This window comes from Cydia fagiglandana, chromosome 14, assembly GCF_963556715.1.
Source record: "Cydia fagiglandana chromosome 14, ilCydFagi1.1, whole genome shotgun sequence".
In the NCBI taxonomy this organism is placed as follows: Eukaryota; Metazoa; Arthropoda; class Insecta; order Lepidoptera; family Tortricidae; genus Cydia; species Cydia fagiglandana.
In genome coordinates this window covers 14,033,058-14,052,861 of record NC_085945.1, presented here as the reverse complement: position 1 = coordinate 14,052,861, position 19,804 = coordinate 14,033,058, and the positions used below count along the sequence as shown (strand labels likewise).

The window sequence follows — 19,804 nt, the reverse complement described above, 5'->3', positions numbered from 1 at the left end:
TGCGGTTAGCGGACTATGGACGCGCCGGCCGCGCGGCGTGGAACGGAACTAAACCTTTATATCCAATATCATAAAAAAACAATCATCAATATCTATAATTATAAAAGATATAATCCATTAAAATACAACAACAAAACAAATATACCGACTAAGGATGCAAAATAGGAATACAATGCGTTTCAACAAACACAAATACTCAAACAGTGCTGAACGCAGTAAATAATTAAAATTGGCAATATAAGTCTTATTCTGTTACAGTAAGGTAACAAAATCGTTTCACATTGAGTATTTGTATTTCGACTATATCAACTATTGCTTAATTACTGTGCTGGCTGCTATGAGACACTTTAATGCAAAAGAGGACATGTTCTACGTCTCTTCCACGATTTCAGAGGCGGAGGGAAAGACGCAGTCAACGTTCTCTTTTAGAAATGTAAATGCATCGAATATGCTCGGAGGCTAATGGATGGAAATTTTATTTCTGTCGAAGCTTCTTAGCATTTTCAAGGCATTATATATATACGTTGTTGTGACCTACAGGGATCGATAAGACACGTGACACGACAAAACGACAAGACCTTAACGTTATCCGGAAAACCTTATCGTAGCCTACCTCTAATTCTAATATAACTTAATTTACTTGTCAAAGAGATCATAATAAACTTACAATTAAATTGTCACATAATAAACATTGCCCATGACATGTAACATTATAGTTAACGAGCTCATCGCTGATCGTCGCTCCGTGATAGGCATGCATTGAGCAAAATATTATTTGTGATGCTAAATGACAGTGTCTAGGGACAGCATAGTATATATTAATGTGTTGCCTACGTTAAATCATATACATAATGTCTGAAACTATCTTACAAATTACTTAACATTATTATATTGTTCTCCACAATGCGAATCGACATCAATAAATTAAAATAAAAATTAGACTTGGACTGCCGCGCAGAATTGAATTTCAAAGACATGATTGGAATAGGAAAGCTGCCTGGTTTGAGGTGCAGCCTGGGTTGTAGATGTGTCGAAGCCTAGCTGGGGCGCTTGTGGGTCTGGCTGAGGCGGGCCACCTTGGGCGGGCGGATGTGCGCGCCGTGCCCGCACTCCTTGTGCGCATGCGGCGACTTCTTGCTCGCCGCCGATAATCGCTTGCGCGGCTTCAGGAAGTCTGGAAATAAGAGAAAATTTACGTTAAATATTGCATTTAGACAACCGAGGCCGTTTGGGATTTGGATATTGGAAAAATATTTACATTAACATACAAAAAATGTAATCCGCCTTGCAATTGGTTGCGCATGATCGCTTGTCGAATAATTCCGCAAGCAAACTGGTCCAGCAAATGTCGATCGCATAAAGCACAAGTTTTATGACGCTTGTTAACATTCGTCGCGGACTTACTTCTTGCATGAAATTAGTCGTTAAACTGCTGACGGGACTTTATGGGGCCGAAAAAGAAAGACTCGTAAAACCTGCGGACCTTACAACTTACAAACATTTGACATTTTTACGACTCTATCCATAAGGGGCAGTAAAAACTAGCATTATGCACCGGAATCTATTCTCCGATAATCCTTTAGCGGCAACACCCTTTGTGACTATTTCTAATTTTGGAAAAATATGGCCTATAGCCATAAAAGTTTATGGCCTTTTTACTACTGTTTAATCTGTATTATAATGGAGGTCTGTGAGTTACTGGTGTGAGAAGGAAATGCGTCTTAGTTCCTAAAGGGTTATTTCGAATTAGGAATTCCCTTTTAAACGATCGCAGTGATTTAGGAAACAAAACCAATCGTAAAATGTTAATAGAAACGGTTAATAACGATACTAAAGTTGAATTTCGAAATGGTTGTTATTTTTTACGATATCAACCCGTAACATAAACGACTCTCGAATATCCCGAAGCGTTGCCGATGAGACAGACGCGAGGCATGATGGAGTTTTAACTAAGTGGCCAAACAAAAAACACGTTAGCAACAAAACGCGTCCAATGAGAAGCAAGGTCGTGTGTATTGCCAATACGCTGCAGGACGCTCAGACAAACGTATCTTATGACAATCTAACACGGAGAAGATAAGAATCTCCGTGCTTGCATAGGCTCAAGTGTGTAAGGGAGCCAAGATACCAGTAAAATTAATCATTTATATGCAACTTTGAAGTTTTGGTCTTTCGGTCGGGATAAACTCGACGAAAATTGAAAACTGAAGCGATACCAGCGCGATACTAACAGCGAGAAGCAGGCACGTGTAAGCGTTACTTATGTAGGTACATATATGTAAGTACATGCGTTTATTTAGAAAAAAACCTTGAACAGTAAAAACAATGTGACACACCAAATAACCTAGCTGATAACGCCATGTGAACTATGTGACCGAGCCTTGTATTTTCTCACACGACACGTCAACTCGTTGAAGGCTTTTTGGCGGGAAACGAACTGCTAAATAATCGGCACACGTTTTATCACAGCGTTAGTAATAAGAATACTATATAAAAAGTGGACGCGTCGGTTGGTGCAGTCGGGAGCCACTGACGTCACGCCAAGGTCGACAGGTCCTCCGAGGACTTCCCGCCAAATCAACATAACAACACACCACGTGGCTCTACCAGGCCATCGTCGAAATACTAACCTACATTTGACATTAACTATACCTTACTTAACTGAAATACCGCCTCGCTTATCGTGGAAATGGAAAGGTAACCCTTTCCCTAAGCAACTAGCATGCAAACATGCCTTTTTGGAAAATATAAGAACAAGTAATTTACTTTATTTCTAATTTTAATAAGATGTTTTCTCTATGATATTGAACCTCGTGCTACAAATAGAATACTATGCTCAGGAGTTGCGCTCGGAGAAAATACTTTCACGACGTTGCGCAATGAGTTTCCCGCCAAATGCTCAATGGACCGTTTCGCGCCATTTTCTCGCAAATAAATTGACCGGTTTCCGAAGCATTTTGGCACAGTGTTACGTATTTGGTCCAGCGGTGAACGCTATTCGGTCGGTTAGCCGACGCGAGGGTGTAGGACGTTAGCGTAAACAAATTGGCCTTGAAGACGCGCGTGGTCTTCGAGCAAACAACTCACACATTGATAACCCTATGACGAGTGACACAAGTGCTTTGGCTGCTTGTATTATTAGATAGGATTTGATATTTGGTCGAGGAATGTATAACTCCGGCACGGCAACCAATATAGAACGCGTGTTCGAACGTTTAACGTTTGAATTAGGAAATCAGTAATCGTGTCGTCCACAACGTGTAGCAATAACGGCGAAATAATGTGTTTGAAGGTTGCGAGCGCATTAGTTACGCTATTTGATTCGTGTATCATCATTGCCGGTTTATCACGCGTTATCAGGCGAGCGGATAATGCTCACAAGTTTCCATTTCGATAACGTTTTCAAACGTAAAGTTGTAAACAACGTAGATTTGTTTTTGATACAGAAATTCAAAATTAAGCGTTATCTTATCACCAAGTTTAATGGGTTAGTAGTTAGTAGTCTAATTTTTGTGCGGTAACTCTAACCAAATGGCTCTACAGTCGATTGTTTTCACAGACAGAACATGTTATTTGAATACGGCGAACCGAGTTAGTTGCGTAGAGGCGCGGCTATTTCTGTCGACCTAAATATCTGCGCGAGCGCGCCCCGGACACCTAAGAGCTTCACACTCACAGTATTGGTTCTTGTTTATAACTCAGAAATACTTTACGGCTGGCCGGCGTTGACGCCAGGGTGTAGAATTTAAACATCGTAAGAATATGAAGTACAATAGGACTATGAATTTTAAACGATGCACTGAATGCAGACCACGTCCGAAGGCCGCCTGATGCTCGCTGCATCCGTCATCTGACACAAGCTGAATGCTTGATGCTTTGAGAAGATTATACAATGTACAATTGTACATTATTTATCAGTCATGACTATCCTTCGACAAAATAACTCAAGTATTTTAATAGACGCTGCCTGTAGTAGGATCTGCGTGCACAACGCTTAGCCTTTCTCTTTAACCGCTCGCCACTTTCATTTTGCATTCATGCGCTTCAACGTTCTTGCGATTCCCTATTGTCTGTTATAACAAGTTAGATTTCTCATCTGAGATTTCATCTTGCAATTGAAAAAAGTAAAAACTTGTTGCAGGATGTCAACACTGTTAAAAATGTATGCAAGAACGTGATTGTGAAAAGTTTTCGACGGAACGTCAAAAGTGTTGAAGGCTTTGATCCGCCGCTGCGTGTAGTGCAGGAAACAACGCTACGTGAATAGATAATCTCGTGTTGGGCGACAATAACCGCATTGTTTACGCTTTCCAAGTGTCGTCAAATGTAAATCGTTGACACTGGAAAGTAACCCATTGTAACTTTGGGCGCATGCCGCCGTTTTTATTATTTAATAAATTAAAGTGAAATTACGAATACACAGAAGAAGCTAAGGTGAAATGCCTGGAATGCTTACAAAAGGTAAACTGTTGCGTTTACGGAAATTGGAGAGCGTGCCACAAAAGATATCGTGCGGTGTATTACCAAAGTTGCCCCGGGTCCGTGGGAACGGCCTCAGGGCACGTTACTCCCGGGAAAGCGGTTGCCGGCTCCATATCAACCGGCCCGGGGCTAAGGTACGCACCTGACTTGTGATCTTCAGACCTAGCTATTAAGAACTACGCATCAAATCGGAACCGCTGGTTCCAAGCTGTTATTAAGCTACTAGGCGTGGATAGACGTCGATGCATAACGAACGCAAGGTTCTCTTAGTTATGCATAGTTGAGCCGAAGGTGTTTCAGCATGCGCCGGGTGCAAAAAGAAAGCATATATATACACGTGTGAGTACATTCGCGGGCGTTTATAATGATAACTGATGATGTTTTTTAGCGTGATTACTACTCGCTTCGGCCTCGGCTGTATACGTTTGATAAAGCGGATTGAATGAGTGCGTAAATGCTCGGTTTGATATCATAGCACGTGATTCAGCCGGAACGATAGACGTGCCCACTGCCTACGCTAGACGCATTAGTATTTTGGGATTCTGCAGCATAAGTGTTCTGTAAAATCTGCAATTAAAGTAAAAAACTAGTGAATTCTTGCCTGATCGCATCATGATCTGTTTTAAAGTTCTTAATCATTATATGAGCGTTTTCCTATCTCGAACTCGACATGCAAATCAATAGTAGTTGCAGGTTTGGACTGTTGTTGAGATAAATAGCGATTTCGCCCGTTAAAATATCCTGAAACGTTCTAAATAAACAAGTCTAAACAAGATAGGACGCGTCGCTGCATCATCTAACTGGTATAGTTAGTGAATACGATCGTCGAGGACGGGACGGGCGCGGATTTGTCAGGCGCCCACGCCGGCCAAACAGGTTGCCTCGGCCCTAGCGCTCAGCTTTTTTATTTTATCCACGATAGGGCTGCCACAGGCCGATGCAGCTGCATTTCTTTAAACGGGAAATGGGCAGTAATAACGCAACGGCGAGGCGCATTGTAAATCGCGAACCAGTTCCCAAATATCTAGGTCGAGTGAAAGGCGAGTCCGTGACCACGGCGCGTTAGCGGATATACATTATGAATATTGTGATCCATGCCTGTTACTCTAGGAGAGGTGCAACCCTAGGGTCCTAGCTCAGCTCGAAGATAAAAAGAGCAACAAAAACTGATCCCGCGCATGGCGTATAGCCCGTACAGCGCATGTGTATAGTTGTTTGGGCTCTCGGCTACTGGTTTTGAGACTTGACAGCCTAAACAAATAAGTGACACGCACCCAGGTAGCGGCCATTGTATCCCGCCCTTAACATTTGTTAAATATTATCTGATATCGTTTAAATTGCGGTCGATGTCGGATTATTTATGGCTCGAGGACTCTTCAGGTTCCTTCGGTGACAGTTTTGTAAATAATATTGGATTGTTTTCACTGATGGCGTCCCGGTCAAAGCAGGAAATAGCGTCAGTTACTCACTGGTGAGTCAGTCGGCGCTTCCAGGGTTTAATTGTTTAATACCATAATGATTAATAGCTGCTTTTCCACGGTCCCTTGAATTTATTCCTTTGTTAACCAAAATTCGGGCAGCTATTAGCTGAAATCTGTTACTGGACTTACGAAATAACAGGTTCCAAACTTAAATTACAGCTTAGCTCTAAACCTGCCAATTGAGAGTCTAGACTAAATTGTTCGCGTGTACACCGCTATTACAGTGATCTAATCTTCTAAACAGGATGTCCAAATTGAACGTTATGCAGCGTTGAGAGTATTGAATTTATCTTTTGAATTAAGACCTTTTTTGTCATGATGATTTCAGTGTGATTTTGGGTTAAAGTTATGTACTGTAATGATTAGTGCTTTAAGAATTTTGGGATCTATTTTACCTAGGTATTTAAGTTTGTAATTATAGTGTTGGTGAGCAAAAAGTGGCAGTTTGAGGTGGGAGCTGTATGAAAACGGCCCGAGTCAACAGTAGAGCGTGGATGTCAATAGTGTGGATGTGTAAATATATTTATATTTACACATCACACGACATGACAAACGTTTCGTGCTGGTAATAGGAATTATGTGCAGTTTGTAGGATAACTGTAATATATTTTCCAATATGATTTATTCAAAATTATAAATTCCATATAAAAATAGGTACTATGGTTTTTGATTTGGGCTGGTACACACCAGTCAATACCAAGGTTTAGTCTTAATGGAATTGGTATACCATCATCATTTGATTGATCAAAAGATTCTACCGCAACAAAAAATCTATCGTAATTAAACTCTGTTACTGTTATCAAGATCAAAAAACCGTTACGTAAAATGCCGGGTCGTGTATAATGGTGTGGAGACTAAGTACTGTGAAAGTAACCATTGTTGCATGTCGATCGACACACTCACGCAACTCATGGTATCCATAGCTTGACAATGTATCAGAAATATATACATACACCGAGAAAGTCGTAAAAGGAATCTTTGTGTACTGTTTTTACAGCGTACTCTTAAGCATTCACATATTTTTTTCCTCGGTTTTTTAATGAGAAATCGTGCTTCTTTGGATTACTTAACTATAAGCCAACGAAAGAATGTTTTTTTTTGTGTTCCACGTACCGATGAAATTCATATTTTTTTCAAAACTCATGAAAGTCATTTACGATCATTAAGACAAAGTAAAGAGAGATAAAAATAAGATTTAGAATCTCGATGCGCCGGAGTGCACGGAGGGCAACGAACCGCGTCCATCTTGAAATTATTCACGTGACCTCAATGCATTAAACTTTATAGCTCTTTCAGTTTTTATGGAAGTAGAAATGCCAAATTTATCGTGAATTTCACGGGATATTTAAAACTAGATAAAGAAATGATGCCTGAAACTGTAGGTTACAAAATGTGGGTCATGCTATATGATGACTGCAAATTAAATACAGCTGCTAAAATTGAGCTCGATTTAAGCCGGTTGTTACCCTTTTTAATACAAAAAAAACTGGTAGTTTAAACAAAATTGTTAACAAAGAAAACTAGGCTATCAGCTTTCGATGAACTAACAAAAACGCCTTGCTTCACTTGTTCTACACGCCTTTAATACCAATTTGTATCGTGATGCACTCAATTTTTTACACGTAGTCTCTTACCTACACGATACCTACAATGGTTGATTGCAAATCATTGTCCACGATGTGTTAGCTGCGTTTTTTCTGATGTTGAATTTGGATAACAGAAATAATGTATTTTTAGTAGAGATGTCCCGAATAGTGAATTAGGCCGAATACCGAATATTCGGCCTCACCTCTCGGCCGAATACCGAGTATTCGGCGACCGAATATTCAGCATGAAATGCGAACATTTTGAGTCACAATTATTATGAAAACTGTTCGCCAACAAATCACAACGTTTGCTAAGATATATTTTTATGTTGAACAGAATCAATTAATGTAGTTAGAGTAAATCAAATAAGACCCATGATAAAAATAAAATATTCTGTAATCCACAAATGCTCAAAAACGTACCATGGTATTTAACTTATTTTCCAAGAATACATTGTATAAAATAAATACCTACCTAGTTTTTGGTTATTTTTTTGTGTAAATTTTTTTTTTAGGTAGGCACAGGTATTCGGTATTCGGCCGAATAGTAGGCAACATTCGGCCGAATACCGGATATTCGGCAAAGTGGCCGAATACCGAATATTTGCCGAATATTCGTGGCATCCCTAATTTTTAGTTTCCTAGAGAAGTAATGGAATTTAAACTTAAAATATAATGCTTTATCGATTGTACGTTTTCAATGGGCCCTAGTCCAACCGTTTCTTTACTATCCTGCAAATATTTATAAAAACGTCTTACGTTCTTAGTTGCAGCTTATTCCTTATAGAATAAATGCAATAAGTGCGCTTCAACGCATAGAAACTTCCTACGTTAGTGCATGGACGCTAGACGTGTGTCCTCCGGGGCGGTTCGTTCACCCTGCGTCCGCGCAGGTGCTTAGGTAACGTTACGACACAAACCAGAATCGAGCCAATTGCATGGGAGCGGCCAATTATCATAGACCAGCGGATTAGCTTTGCAACTTTGTTCTACTGGACCCGATAGCGTAGCAAGGGTGGTTTTGTACTAGAACATTTTTTTATACCACATCGGTGGCAAACAAGCATACGCCTCGCCTGATGGTAAGCAGTCACCGTAGCCTATGGACAACATTACGTACGGATGTAAAATCGGAATCTTATAGTTCCCGCAAAAAACCCTGCTGTTTGTAATACTTTGCGGTTGATTAACATGAAATTGCTGAAAATAAAAAAACTGCAAAGAATACGACACGTATCAGTTGTGGAAGAAATATAGGTATTAGTTTTATTAGTGATTTTGCGTTTGCAACGGCATTGATATGGAACTGATGTCGTTTTAGAAAACGACACAACACAACAAACAAACAACAACTTACTTAACTTAACTTTTGTTGTTAGAACAAAGAGCACCATTTTTTTGCTACCAGTATAAAGATGTACATAATTATAATTAGATGTACTTAATTGACAGTGCAGATGTAATAAGTTTATCATGAGAACTTCGTATTTATTAAGTAGGTAGCTACCTAGCTACTCAGTATTCTAGTCAATACTGTCAATCATGTGTGCCCTTTACGCAAGGCTGCTACTGCGCGATCTTCACGCGTTCTGATCCAGTTTGCTATTGTTTTATAAACATGGGAACGACGTATCAATGGAAAGGTATAATTATCGATCTGTAGAAAACACATTGTTGCATAGTGCGTAAATGTGTGTTAAAAAAACTAGCTTACTCGCACGACGACTGATGCATGATGTTATCATTAAAGACCCACTGCTGAGATCTTAAAGATTGGATGACTATAAAATAAATGGAATGGTAATAAAAGTCATGTTTTTTTACCAAGGCCCATGATTTGTCCAGCCCATTTTTTATGATTCGGCCATACCAAACAAATCACGTTCGAAAAACGTCCAATAATGTATTATTGATCTCGACTACTGTGCTTGTTGCATTACAATATATTAAAGGGTCTTAATGAACGCTTAATAAGTCGGCGGATCAAAGCGCGTACGCATCAAACGTGCCGGTATAGGACAACAAAATACTTAATGCCACTGGATCAGCCGATAACAGCCCATATTCCTTACCCATAAGATCTACAACAAGCAACTTATGTTTGTGGTTTAGTAACCACTTGTTACTATCGCTACTAACATACGCCATCTTGGAATAAAAAACAAGTGCCATCTTGGTTAAACTCTGTAAAAAAACAAGTGAAGTGGTAGTGCAATTGATAGCCTCAAGGAAGATGGTGGAAACATGTGCGTGCTAAGATTGAAAATTTCTGAAGCGTCTTAAGATAATAGTTTTTATGGATGGGTGTATGTAATTTACTTTACTTTTATTTCAGGTACCTTTTACTATGTTAATATGCATGGCTGTATTTACAACACAACTTAAAAACTCGGTAAGAAGACAGAACTAAAAATAAATTATTTTCTCAATGCGGTTGTGCATATTGCATATTGTATGCACATGCAACCAGTTGTCATGGCGTAAATCAGAGTGGCGGCTACCGGGCCACGCAATTAAACGCGCTGCCGCGGGCAGGGGCGGGTTTATTATTTTTAGCCCACGTCTCGACACGACTGCGAAAATGTATGTATGTATGTATGTCACTTTATTGCACATAAACAGGTTTACATAAAATGGACAAAAACAAAACAAAAATAAAAATGTTATGTACAAAGGCGAACTTATCCCTAAAAGGGATCTCTTCCAGCTAACAAAAAGCAAAATATTTATGGAATAGCCCCTTCCTTACACCTCTATCATATTTAATCATAGTTTAAAAAGGCAACAAACTCACAGTAGCCAAGTAAACAGTAGCAGCTTTTATCCAAATCAGATCAAATAAAATTCGGCCGGAGCTATCACGAGCGCTCGGACACGCAAGGTGCGTTCCCATGATCGTTAATATTCAAATTTAAGATGAAACGGCTTTATAAAATCCAGAACAAAATCGATACCCGCAATAAAATAATATAATAAAGACACGTAACGGCTTAAACGGTAGCTAAACAACGTCAAAGAACAATGATGCCATTGTGAGAGATGAATAAAGGAGACAAAGGAGGAAACTTGTCGAGATGATATTGGACAGCTTCTGAAGCTTAAACATCGGTTTTTCTGTAGTAAACACAATCGGGCGCTTTGTGCGTTCGACCTCAGGTCACTCCCAAGACCTCAGGACCAAATTTACCGCTCTCTCAGCAAAAGGAACAATGGGTAAGAAAGGACGGGATTACCGCGAGGGGTGATGCTGCTAAGTATTACACCAACAATGGACACAAAGCCTGGTGTGTGTTTACCCATGAATATGTGGAATAATGCACAATGGCCGGTGCTATGCTAATAGGAGCAACAGGTTCACGCTCTCAAGATAAGTCTTCGTGTGCAACGAATTCGCGTTTCAAGTTAAATGGTGCATCTGAAAAATTGCCCTACGTTGTAATCCCGTTTATAAATGGTGTATTTAGACGTTTCTGCTAACTGTGCTAGTGGCAAGTGGGTGTGCTAGTGGTGGCTAGTGGTGTTTGTATTGTTAGGCAAATTAATGAATTAATTATGCTCGCACGGCGTGCGAGCGTATGAGTAAGACGACAAAGGCATAGTTTGAAGACAATAAACAATAGCCTATTGATTGATTGCAATCATAGACGTTGGTTTTCGCAATGATTCTAGGTAGTGTCTGCAGTCAGAAATGTTTATGGGGTTAAAGACGAACTGAAAGTATAGCTAAATAAACAGTTGTTAGCACACTTGAAAATAGCGTCAGTAGGGATGCCAAACCCCCTGAACAGATGCTAAAGAGTCATGGCGACATTTGGCAGGGCATTCGAGCAATTATCCGCGTAGTGGCTTAGAAATCCTGCGTCATGTGTCCACTCCGGCGCAGCCCATCTGCGCTGGATTAGCGCACGTATTGGGTTGCGAGAGGGAAGCGCTCGCGTTTCACACGATAGCTTCCTTATAAGACTAGTTTCTAACTAGCAGTGGCGAGGCGTTCGTAGATCACAATTTTTATTGAATTGAATTTTTATAGGTAACAGGGCAATAGAACGCAGAGCTGTATGTGGAAAAGTAAATCGAAGTGTCTTTGGTTTGTCTACTGTTGACTATTTGTGTTTAAGATGCATCTATATCCAGAGTTCCCGTCCCTTTTGATCTAGCGAAGGGAGGAGGAAGTTTACGACCACTTGACATTACTATTAAAAGGCATAAAGTGCTAAAGATTGCGTTATCGTAAGTGCTAAGCGAGCTAAGTGGCAATTATGCGGTTTCAGAGCTAGCGTTACGTAAAGCGTTACCGCAACTCCAGACGAAAGCTGCCATTATGAAGTTACCTCAACTGTGTTAAAACGGTATCGGGCAGGTATATATTTCAATAGCAATTTATTTTAATATTAGTACATTATTTATGTAATTTAATCGTCTAGTAAACTGCAAATCTTTTCAGAGCGTGAAGCGGCTCTTTCACTTGTTTTATTTTAATTTTTTTTATCCCGATAAATCACAAAAAAATTGACTGATTCAGTTCTTCAATCAACAACTGAAGGCATACGATCTGTTATGATCACCGACCACATTATGGTCACGGACCACACACCGACAAATCACGACCCAAAAAACCTAAGATTCCAGTCACGCTTCAATAATTAACCTTACGTGCTGTAAATTTTATTATTCCTGTAAAATCATAATAAATCAACTATTTTTAACAGCACGTAAAAACGACAATGGGGAATTTTACTTCAGTTTTTTAGTATTATAATTTTTACGACCTTAAGTTGGTCTTGTACAATCCTAACAAGATTTTACGACAAGGCGTTTCGATTTAAATGTGTAAAAGTGGGAATAAATACAATTGGTCAAGCATCGGATCAATGATACAATTAACGTAAGCTTATGACTGTTTTACGATATTATTATGCAGGTAATGTCCAATATTTTACGACCGAGGTGACCGGTAGATATCTGCATGTACCGGACACTAGTGTGTGAAAGTCAGACAGGTCATAAAAGCAATTGGTCAAGCGTTGACCGTTCAATGATTTTACGACTGCGTCTCGATTTCAGTTTGTCATTTTGAAACGTGTGAAAAGGTAGGATGGGATCTTGTGTGTGAGGAAATGAAGTTCTATATGTTGGTGTGAATGATTTTGTAGGTGTGTTAAAGGTACCTAGACTCAATAATTAAATAAATACTTAATAGTAAAGCAGTGAAGGCTCCTGTAGCACCGTAATTTCTCCGTCCATAAGGAAATGTGTCGATAGTTACGAGTGTCGGTATTTCATTTGTTAGTTAAGTAGTTAGTTAGCGTACGCCGAACGTGTGACGAATAGGAATGGTCCTAGCGGTCCTTGCAACTAGGACATGCATGATTTATATAAATAAACATTAAGTACTTGAATGCTAATAGATACTAAGTAGTTTACAGATAAGCAAAATTTCAAAACAAACTTAATGTATGTAATGACATTATACTGAAAGTACGTAAGCATTTTCAATATAATGCGCGTGTATAATCTATTAAATTTAAATAATGTTCATAGTCGAAAAGTTGTAAAATACGGCAAATAGGTACCTACACATGTTGCAATGGTAAAAAACAGCTTATCGATACGCGAAGAAAACCGATAAAAATGCAGCTATAAATAAATTCACACCGTACCATTTACGTGTGTATGGATTGTATTGCCTAGTTTTAATGAATTCAGTTTAATATGCAGTGGTCATGCAGATATTAATCAAACGATAGTGCCGTGGGAATGGAGCGGCGCGGACCGAACGGACCAGTTTCGCGCGAATGCAAATCTGCAGGCGCCGGTGCAGCTTGGGGGTTCAAATATAGAAAATATAAGTCTATGGTAATCGTTTAATAATTCTTAAACCGCATTCAAGTTCAAATATCTTTGAATATCGCGGGTAATTATAATAAGCGTACAATATACATGTACTTATACCTACGTATGAGACACACGGAAGTCGGAATGTCGGAAATAATTAATAAATAGAAAACCAGGATATTCTATTACACAGGAAAATGCATTACATTATCTACTTAAGTACTTACAATACAACAATATTAATGTAGAACTGTCATTACGTCAGCAAACAATAAACTACTGTTAAAACAGTTTAAAAGACTATAAACAATGAATATTCACACAATATTCCCGATCTGTAAGCTGTGTTTTAAATAGTTTAGCATAATATTAACAAAGTAATAATTACACTCCTAAGCTCCTCGCATCGATGAAACTTAACTTTAGAACTATTGTCTTTATTCAAGATTTGCATAAGAAAAGTTACACTGTATGCAACCCTTTGTCACTCAAAAGTAACTGAAAAGAATAATCGAATGGGCACCGCAGTTGAAGTTTATCAAGAACAATTTCTGTGTCGCTCATAATAACCGCAACCGTTTTTAGTCGCACTAATAAGACTTATTGGAATTTTGAACAGTTATATTTTATTGACAGAGAATTTTTGGAATATAAGGTAAAACAATGAAATTATATCGCGGTAGACCCGTTTGTGTAATTTAATATTTGTACAAAACGCGAGAGTTTAAAGTGTTTTATTGACAGGTTAGTAAAAGTAGGAAATTAAGTGTCTTGTTGTTTTAATAATACAGGGCAAATGGGAAAAGCAACGTAGCGTATCCTGCACAGTGGTTCCCACATATTAAATCTCCAAAAAATCCTTTACACTAGGGGAGGGCAACCCTCTATTAATTAGAGAACCAAATAACGCACAAATTATATGGGAACTGATTTCACTTGCACCATAAAAACGTTTGTTTATTCATTTAAATATTAAGTGAAGCGATTAAATTAAGTTCCGTGAAATATTTTGACAATGGCAGCTAAAATAGGAGTTCGGTTATTGATTATTGAGCAACTGACATTTGACGATGGCATTATGATTCAGAATCTCAAATAGCGCTCGAGAGTTTAGGTTAAGCATGTCATGAATGCTAGATCCGCCTGTATAAGTCTCATATGCATTATAATGGCTGTCAATATGTTTATGGCTGCATGTCTGCTGCACTTACGCCCTGTCGCTCTTGGCGCATGGCAACCGATGCACGGTGCATGAACAATGCACTCTGTTCGCAACCTACGCTTGATAGCTGATAACGTACGTGAAATCACTTTTTGCAACAGCCTAAAATGCAACTCTATTTTAAAGGCGATATAGTCAGATTTAGAATGATGCCCTAAAATTTAAGAACATCTGTGTCAATAGCGTCAGATTATTCTATGATAAGACTATCGTGGAATAATAAAGCGTCTAGTTAAATATTGTTATCTTTACAAGCTTAGCTGAGATGTGAGTGTAAGAATTGCGAAACGTGTTTACTATGTTTTTTACTAGGACCGTCATAACATTTGATAAAGTCAACAGTGTTAGTGAGGTTATTTTTATATTCTACAGGCCAATTTCGGATACACATCCTACTCTGTAGGGTAATCTATCAAGACTTCTTAATAATCTAACCTATAACCTGTCTTGTCGAACAGACCCCTCTGAATTGGGACCAAAACGCAACATTCAATACGATCTCCCCGCCGTCAATACGCCGTGGGTAACTTGGCATTGTAAGACATTGTGACATTGTTCAATTAAAAGGGCGACAATGCTGGTCTTTGACCCTTGCCCTGATTCTAACGGCGTTCGCGAAATGTACAATATCTGACGATAAAGACGATGAATGCAGTACCTAACCTACGTCCAGACGGCATGTCTGTTAGGTACGTCATGATATCACGCGACAATGTTTGTGTGAATCATTGTGATTTTTGTAAAGAACAATATAATACCTATTTACTATGTTGATAAAGGTCTAGAAGCTAAGTATTCCAGTTCATTATTAAGCGGATGTGGAGGTGGATAATAAAATAATCAAATTACGAGTAAATTCATTCCTTCACCGACTATTTGCAGTCGCTTTGTTTGAGAGCAAAACGGTACCAATGGAAAAAGATTGTAACAATTAATTCCTCACACGGAGAAAACTACAAAGACATAACAGTAGGTAAACATTTAGCAGATGTAGCAGAGCTCTTTATTAATGCCTGGGTGTAAAAACAGTGGCTTTGTCGGCGCGGGCGCACGCGCTTGCGTCTTGTTCTCTGTGCGACCTACCGCACTGCTATGACGTACTGCTACAGAAAAAGTACACTGTTAATCGCGTTTTCGATAGCAAGAGCTTTGAGATGAATCTAGAGGTTAGCTATTTCTGAATGGAATGCCTATTCTATTTTGGAATAGCAATCCTAGCGCACAATAGACGCTAAATGATAAAATCCAGCTGAAGATTTATCTGCCTTGTGTTGAGTTGAGATATGTTTTCTATACATAAATAAATACCACGTAGTCGTATAAGTTTATAGAACGTTCATCGGAATTTTACCGCAAGTACAAGATCGACAATCAAGATCAAGAGTGATCTGTAAGTCGTGTAAGAAATCAAAGCTAAAGACGTGATCTAATAGCCTATTAATGGACTTAGAGCTGAGTCACTGCAATTGTCGAGCCCATGCGACCCTCGAATCCATCATCCTGACCATTATAACCTCAATTAAATCCAATTTGCATAAAAGCAGCCACTAGCCCTATTCTTTCTTAGAGATGTCACCACCTTTGTCCCTACGTAACCTACTCCTATTGAAACCGGACAACTTAGGGCAACAATAGGGACAGTTTGACCCACAATGACCATGGGACAGTCGTTATTTGTGTATTTTGAGCAATAAACACTGCTTTTTATGCGATTGTGAGCGCAGTTTTTGTATAAAATTTGAATCTGAATGGGTGAATGCACATTGTCCGTTGGCGAGCTCGTGGATGCAATCTGCAGGTCAGTTTATGCATAATCATTAGAAATTACCGAGGCGAGAGTAACGCGGTGGGAAACGCACTGCGTTTGGCGGGAAAGTGATGCTGACTGACAGGTGACAGCTTGACTTTTTAATTGCCAATAGACCAGCAATGTTACGCGTTCTGATTGCGTTACAAGTGGAGTAGATTTAAGTTTTTATTGTGTTACGGGTATACACATTTCAAATGGAATGTAATCTCGGTGTAAAAGATTCGGTTAGTTTCAGATCGTGCCGACTGGCTGGGAAAGAGTATAAGCGTCCAAGTCCAAGGCTAATCCTATAACAATGCTTTAATCGCTTGCGTTCTAAAGCCTCTTTGTCAAAGCGCTTAGCGGCCAAGCATTTAGTCCTTTAAAATCCGTATCCATAAAAACATGAACGCTAAAGAATTAAAATCTGTTCTTCGATTTGATATTCTTCATGCATCGTCGCTCGTCGAAGGCGTGTTAGAAATTGGAGGCGTCTAAACAATAACAAACGCAGGATTAGACGCACACAAGCTCGCCTAAGGACATCACGCACACATCGGGGGTAAACAATAATACAATAATTTTCATTCCTTCGTGCGTACGCGCATCGGACGTCCCGCTCGCGTGCGTTGCGCCCTCTCGCTCGCACGGTCGTTGACCGCGCATCTCCGCCCAGATTGCATCTAGTGACCAAGCAGCTTCCCCTCAGATAGATGCACCACCATCTCACCAATTAAAATTTCATTTTTGAATCACTGCCCTTTCAAACTGAACGCGTTGAGAAGGGACCTACTATTGTTGGGCATAAAAAATGTATTCTCCCTTTATCTAGCTTTATATGTACACAAGACCTGACGCGTGTTAGTGTTTAAACCCATAAAACGTGTTCTGAAGTGCCCTTGCACAATATATTGGATTAGCGTGTCCCAGTTAAGTGTTAGCGCAGATAAGAAAAAAAAACAACGCAATGAGCAAAACCACATCGCTGTAACGCGATCCGAGACGAGCGTAAACCAAACACAAATGACCGTTGGACCAACAGATTTGAATTTCACCCCCACAAAAAACGTCGTAGTAGTTTATTTATGACATAGTACGATCTCAAATAAGAAATGCATTTTTTTCTACCTCGCCTCGGTCACGACTTGAAAAAACCAAAACAACTTTTTGTGCTCGAAAATCATTTTACGACCCCTTCAAATAGTAAAGGCCGGTTGGAAACGCTGGTTGGATGGAGGTTGTTTTCTTTTTTTACATTTGCACTTGAAACGATCGTTCGAAATTTAAATTTATAGCTTGTTTTTGAATAATCGAGTCTCGAAGACTGGCGCACTAGACGTAGAAGAAAAAAAAATCAGCTAAAACTTCAGTTATGTTTTAGCAATTGATGCAAAGTTGAAACAACCTACTGCAAAATGAGTATCTGACTCAGTGACATTAAAGACACACGATACGTTTAGGTGTTAAAAGTAATAAAAACTGTTAAAACAAGAGCAGTTAGTAAGCACGTGTGCGACTGTGTCGCAAGCGGAGCCGTCATACTACACGCTAATGGCGCTTTGTGCAGGTTCTGAGAAGGTGCGTCGCCTGCCTAATAAGACACTGGATAATTCAAAGAAGCTATTATACCTTGGCTGGAAAAATGGAAAGTAAAATCAAACACAGAGGGAGAACACGTAATAAAAGTCACTGAATAAAAAGAAAAGCTTGCTTTAAAGAAACTTGAGAGATTCAAGTAAATCTGTGCACGTTAGTTACAGGAGTTCAGGTATAACATAAACCCCTATTTTTTATCCCCCTCAAACACGTGCGTGTATAATTTGAAACCCGCGTTAGTACCAAAAAAGTAAATCAAGAAAACCCGAATTTCACGTCACGCCTCCTTTTTTATCGAAGTCGAATTAGGAGATGTCAATTTAGGATTGGAGTTACTGAATATAAACATTGCGTTATCAGTGAACCATACGTTTCTAAATGCGGTTATTGGGACAAAAAATATCACTACCAATAGTGACCCACTTGTCTGGGAATGTAGATAGCCCTTGAACAGTTTATCTTTATGTCTTGAACCCTTCTGGAATACTTTAATGCGCGTCTCAAATTACGACGACAACCGAGATAAACTTTGGCAGTTTTAAAAGACTCATTTGTAGTCTGGACGCTAAAATATTAGGTTAGGATATGTGATTTCTGCATTTTGTGCACTTAAAAACTTTTTTGTTTAACTACTTGTTAGCCGCTCTCAAAAACATGTTTAAAATAGTTTCTGCCTTCTTTAAACGCGGTTAGAAGGTCTTCTGGTTTGTGGACCTAATGTTTTAAATTTTCCCATGCACTTGACCCAAAAATCTCACGTCGTAATAGGATGCTCACGACTTGCTTTCACACACTGTTTAAACAGCCGAAAGAACAAGGACCCTCTAACTAGGTCCGAGACAAAAGCCATAATGCGTATATTAAACATGTTACACCATGAATAGCTTGTGCAAACCGGGATGCTTAGTAGCTATTCAGTAAATGAAAGGATTGTATGCACAGGACGCCCAAAAGCTTAGGCCCGAGAGTGAAAACCCTATTGAGGTCGCCGCTAAAGATTCCAAGATTTAACTCTAAAATTTGGTGCCATTACCTTAATAGCCGAGTTTACAATATCTGTAATGCTGATTATACACAGAGGAAAAAAGATTATAGTAATAAAAATCCTTTGTTGAAGATTTATTCAAATTGCTCCAATTAGTTTTCTACGCGGTTCAAAGCTGTATCAGTTGGGACGATTACCCTTCGGAATGTTTGAAAAGCATTGAAACATCCTTAGATTACTTACGGACCGAAGATTTAAGCAAATTGCCTTGTCGATAAACGATGCTTACCTGCAAGAGAAAAAAGTATTAGTACATTAAATGTAATTATGCAACTAAGAACAAGAATTTTTAATTGAGCAAGTTTTAGCGCACTGTTTACGTAGCATCATCTAGTATTTCTAGACGTTCTAGGTAATCTAGTTAAATGTCAGCTCACACACAACTTAGACATGTACTTTATAATTACGAGACAAAATGACCGGTATTATAATAATCGGTTGGCTGGCTAGATTTCTAACGAAACCGGTCCGCGTGGGCGCGCCGCAAAAGGACCTAACTCGAGTAACTGGTAAGATACAGCCTTCTAAGACACCTTGGTACGGTTACTGGGCGCATGAACATGGTTCACTGCACCTTGTATTAGGACTACACAAGACTCAGTACAAACTCGTTAAGACTCAACATCGCAAAGATTAAGTTTAAAAAAAAATTCGTCTGACTTTTTATTATAAAAGGCTAAAAAAAAAGGCTTTCAAACTCGGTTGTTTTGAAGAATTCTGCTGCAAAATATGTTTAACTCACATTTATAGACGGGTCTATCGCGAATT

At 39.1% G+C, this 19,804-nt stretch overlaps 1 protein-coding gene across 1 annotated transcript in view; it reads right to left on the bottom strand.

The window, feature by feature from the left end:
- Positions 1–1,031: 1,031 nt before the first annotated feature.
- Positions 1,032–19,804, bottom strand: part of LOC134670932 (uncharacterized) — a 36,537-nt gene continuing 17,764 nt past the window's right edge. Inside the window, exon 3 of the mRNA XM_063528766.1 lies at positions 1,032–1,174. Coding sequence (XP_063384836.1) covers positions 1,038–1,174 — 137 coding nt within the window. The 3' untranslated portion in view covers positions 1,032–1,037. The remainder of the gene's footprint in view (positions 1,175–19,804) is intronic.